Consider the following 5,252-nt stretch of genomic DNA (forward strand, 5'->3'; position numbering starts at 1 on the left):
TATATTATAACGGTTACAGCATATACAGTATATAAATCTCTAAATCTCTTGGACCAACCGAATGTTATAACTTAGGAATCTCTCAGTCACTGTGCTTTGCTTTCCTTAGGGTGTAATAAAAGTCAGGGAGCATAATGGGCTATAATAAGTCAAGTAGTTTTATTGTCAATGCTGCATATGTACAGGACATACATAGAATTGAAATTACGTTACTCTCCTTCCCAATTTTACAGCAAGTACAGATAATAATAATAATAAGCACATAACCTAAATATTTTTCATATTATTTGCTGCTTAATTTATAGTAGGTTCTTTATAATAATGAAATAATAAACCACCAGTTTAAACAGTTTGTTAAATTGTTGTGTTTATGTCTCCACCTTAAACCTGTCCAAGCCTACATCACACCTTTCCATGTGCACAAGTTGTAGATTGCAATTTGACTCTTCACTTGGATCCAAATTTCCAAATGATGTGTCACTGGAGTGTATAGAAAGATAGTAATTTCTAAATTGTTAGGTGTTTGTTTAGCGTTTAAACCTCTCAGAGGCTGAAAAACAATGTAAAGATCTTGAGCGAGAGGTGCAGAGGAGGGCGTGTCTGAAGAGACTGAACTGATCCATTTGCCTGGAGGGCCCTCGTAAACATGGTGCACCATTCCTCATGGGTGACTGTACCATGTGACTCTTGGAGACGGTGTTTTAAAAAGCGGCTGGACCTGTCGGGAGGAAACAGAAGTAATCACAAAGTGTCAGGAGGCGCCAGCGAAAGGAAGATCTGGGCTGTCGGCGCTGCTGAACTCCGGCAGCCCTTCGGTGTGTAGATTCGGTCTACAGAGTCTTAGAGCTCAAATCCTGGTGTCCAGTCATGGCAAGCCGTGGCAGCTTCACCAGTTCCGAGTTCTCAGAGGAAGAATTGGAGCTGAGCCTGCAGGCTCACGTAGATGATGACAGTGTTGACGGCAGTCTGAAAGGCTCCTTTCCTGACATCGAAAGTCCCAGCAGCAGCCACAGCGAGGCGGAGGATGGCCGGGTGAAGAAGCGCAGCAGGCCGGTCCGCTCCAAGGCCCGCAGGGTGGCCGCCAACGTCCGAGAGAGGAAGCGCATTCTGGATTACAACCAAGCATTCAATGCTCTGCGAGTGGCACTGAACCATGACTTGAGCGGCAAGCGCCTCTCCAAGATCGCCACTCTCCAGAGAGCCATCAACCGGATTTCAGCGCTTTCTGTGTTCCTCAGCAACAACCCGCCCATCGGAGCTGCCAAAGCTTGCAACCATCATGAATGTCACATACCACCTGGTGGACTACGACCGGATGCTGGGCATGTCCCTCCTGGAAGTGCTACACTACTGGAGCCTCAAGGGTACACGTCTTGGCACCAACCACTTGGGCACCAGATGCAGAGTTCCTTGAGCATGCATCGATTATCTTCTGAGCAGCAGGTTTACATGGACAGTTTGAGACACATGAACCCTGCCTGTCCTCCATCGCCGCACTATTCTTGCTACTCTTCTGATGCCCAGCCCTACCCAATTAGCAGTCCCTGTGGGAGGCTAACCAGTGACTCGTCAAGTCCTCCTAGATTTGGGCGACTGGTTGGGGAAGGCTTGGGGTATCAGTCTGGAGTTTGGGGCTCTTGTTCCCAGAGCCATATGGAGGGCTATGTGGAGTCCCCGCAGACTTTACCATTCAGTTGGCATGTGAACTACCTCCAGGACCCAGGACCACAGCACTGCTACCCAATGCTATGACACGTACTGCCTTTACATGCTGTGAGACAATAATGAGACAAGAGAGACACTGTGTAAGTGCAATATATAGAGCCTGTTATGAGACTCTAATAATGAACATACATTTCTGCAGGATGTGTTTAAGTGGTAATACACTGTATTATGAGCTGGATGACACTGTGTAAATATTTTGAATGTAACAGACATTGAGTTCAAACTGTTCTTATGTGACATTTGTGACCTCAACATGCAAATGCTTTCAAGCAGCGGCTATAGACACTGTGATGTTACGCAAATAAAGTCATGCTGGAAAAACACTCAGGAATCATGCACCAGCAAAAACAAACCACTCAGTGTTACTGTAAATATATTTGTAATTGATTTCAAATAAAATATTGCCAAAAGTTACAAACAACTGCCTAATTCTTTTATTGTATCATCGCACATGTTTGTGCGTCTGCCTTTGTTTACTTGTGAACATAAGTGTACGAAGTGCACACCTAATGTGTACCTAGACGGCGAGTCAGCTTCCCTCTACTAATTTTTGAACCGCAAAGTCTTTGATCTGTATCCTAGCTGCTCATTTGCTCGTTCTTTCCATAACACAATAGTGGAAAGACTGCTTAGTACATAACTATACCATGTGTCCAAATGTTTGTGAACACCCCTTCTAATAAGTGTATTCAGCTACTTTAAGTTACATACAATTCTGACGCAAAGGTTAAAAAACATAGTCCCTATATACAGTAGATAAAAGAATTGCCAATAGAATAGGACTGTCTGAAGCACAGCATCATAAATTATAATTATTATCTTAGTAAATATATAAATGAATCCACTGGTTCTCTGCTAGAGGAGCACCTTATTGGGCTTTTTCAATTTTTTCACCTGTAGAAGAACCCAATACAGCACCACATCTTATGGCATTTTCTCTACTGAAAAGGGCACCATTGGGAAAGCGCCTTTTTCTACTGGAAGGGAAGAAGTTCATTACTGGAGTGCCACTTTCTACACATTCTACACATTCTACAGACACATTTTACATCATATACATCATTTTCCTGATGTATAATTATTACAAAAAGGGGCACACTAGCTTGCACAGCTGGTAGGTCACACTTGTTCTCTTTTATGCCACCCTAGGGGCCACTTTAAGGACACCTTTTTCAAACATGTGGCACCAGAACATGTTGAATGTGCTCTCTAGATCAGGAAATTTGTATAATGTGTCCTAATAAGTGGCAATCTATCGATGGACTTCTACTTATCCAGTAGTAAAAGGTGCTGTTTAAAGTGGCTTTTATGCCACATGTAGTACATGGCTTTTCCAAGGGTGCCGTTTCCAATACAGAAAATGCAATAAGATGTGGTACTGGTAACACTTTACAGTGTTACTGTGGAGAACCAGTGGATTGATTGGTACCACTTTAAAATAAGACTACCTTTATAAAGGGTTTATTAATGGTTTACAATTAGTTTATTACGGGTTACTTATTAGGTTGTAAATGCCTTAAAAATAATAATCAGTTATAACACATACATAGAAAGGGCAACACTATAGATGGCTGTGGGTTCACTATTTGACAAACAACAGGTCATTGGTTCCTTTTCTATGTATTAGTTATAACTGATTATGAATGATTTTGAAGGCATTTACAACCTAATTAGTAACTATTAATAAACTAATTGTAAACCATTTATAAACTCTTTATAAAGGTAGTCTTATTTTAAAGTGGTGCCGATTAATTTATATATTTACTAAGATATTAGCTGTATCTGAGACTGCCCATGCTGAATAAGATAAACTTGAACCTGTTAGAACCGTGACTAATGCCAGGCATGGGCTAAAGGGGTATGAAGTCCCTAGCATTAACCTTTGGAGCAGTAGAATGATTGTGCTCCATTCAGTACTTTGGGGACATAGAGGGGATGCGTTGAGGAGTTTGGGATGAAGTGGGGTGGTGATCATCATCTGACATTTTGGCCCCACTAAAAACTACAGTTTTTGTCACTGAATGCAAAAAAAAAGTCTCACTAAATTGCTTCTGGACAATCATGATAGTTCAAGCTGGAAAAATACATTCTTTTTAATATCTTTGCTTTCAGTAGAAACATTTGATGAGCAGGTGTCCCAATACATTTGCCTCTATACTGAACTTTTCTTATATATGTGATCACATATCACCTACAGTTTAACTCTGCATTAACCTGCTTTTATTTCACTACCAAACCCATAGTGGCTACAAAGTCATAGGCATGTGCTGCATTGGTTCTCAAGTCTGGTTCACGAGTATCCTGCATACTCTAATGTTTCCCACCCATTATCTTACTCAGTAGCAAACCCTGAGCTGAAACAGTTGACTAATGGCATCCAGAAACATCAAAACAGTGCAGAGAACAGTATGGCTCCGGTTGGGAACCCCTGGCTCTATGGAGTCTGCTGAGAACTTCCTCTCTTTCTGTGTTGATGAAAGCAGCCAGCATTAATATCAGACCATTAGCCTGGACCCACAGACAGATTTATGAACTCTCAGGAAGGAAGCAGGAGCTCAGCCCACTGACTGAGAACTCCGCCCACTCCCCAACCACCACTCCAGCCTCCACTAGCCTGCAGCCCTGTCCCGCCCTATGCTATGCTATGCTACGCTACGCTACGCTATGCTACGCTACGCTATGCTACGCTACGCTACGCTACGCTATGCTACGCTACGCTAGCTGTTTGAACAGTGTGGAGGTCCTCTGGTCACGGTGCTACTGGAAGGCAGTAGTGTGGGGACTTTCTCAGAGCTGCAGGTGTGTGATAATCTGGATCCTGTAAGTGAGAGGATGTGAATAATTAGAAGCAAAATTCATCCCAACAAAAATAATATACAGAAATACTGAAATAAATGCATTAATTTTTATTATTGTAATTTTAAGATATGCAATATAAAATTCTAATATTATAACCTAAACATACAATTACACCCTTATCAAGTACAATGAAAGTGTATTTATTAATACTGCTTTGTAATAAATACTCTAATTATACTTTGTTTCCGCCACAATTCATTCTGAGTATATGAAGGTGCTATTATTGATACATTGGTCATTGTATGACTGACCCTCATTTACAATGTGGCTGATCCAATACATTGGGAATGGATCGTCAAAGAAAAGGTATAAATAAATAAAAAAAACAGCATTTTAATAAGATATATAAGATACTTTAAAATAAGATATAAAACAAATAAGATAAAAATAAGAAATGAGCAGGAATCATAAAATCATAGATAAGGAATTTAAGTGTAATACAAATGATAAGAATGCAACTACAGATGAATAAATAAAACTAAGAACAAAAAAATATAAAAAAATATAATAAGCAATAGCTGAAAACAATTAGAGAAGAATAAAAGGAAAATAAAAAATATAAAAGTGGAATAAAATAAAAGAACAGCTAAAAAAAAGACAAGTTTAAAAAAGTTAACTAAAAATTAAATATGACCAAAAACAACAAAAAATAAAATAAAAAATATATA

General features: G+C 39.9%; 1 protein-coding gene across 1 annotated transcript; it reads left to right on the forward strand.

Annotated features, from left to right (window-relative positions):
* The first annotated feature begins 257 nt into the window (after positions 1-257).
* Positions 258-3,028, forward strand: bhlha9 (basic helix-loop-helix family, member a9). Its single transcript, XM_007244819.4, has one exon. The coding sequence runs from the start codon at positions 868-870 to the stop codon at positions 1,750-1,752; it is 885 nt and encodes a 294-aa protein (XP_007244881.2). The 5' UTR covers positions 258-867; the 3' UTR covers positions 1,753-3,028.
* Positions 3,029-5,252: the final 2,224 nt, after the last annotated feature.

The sequence above is a fragment of the Astyanax mexicanus genome, chromosome 20 (assembly GCF_023375975.1).
Source record: "Astyanax mexicanus isolate ESR-SI-001 chromosome 20, AstMex3_surface, whole genome shotgun sequence".
Taxonomy (NCBI): Eukaryota; Metazoa; Chordata; class Actinopteri; order Characiformes; family Acestrorhamphidae; genus Astyanax; species Astyanax mexicanus.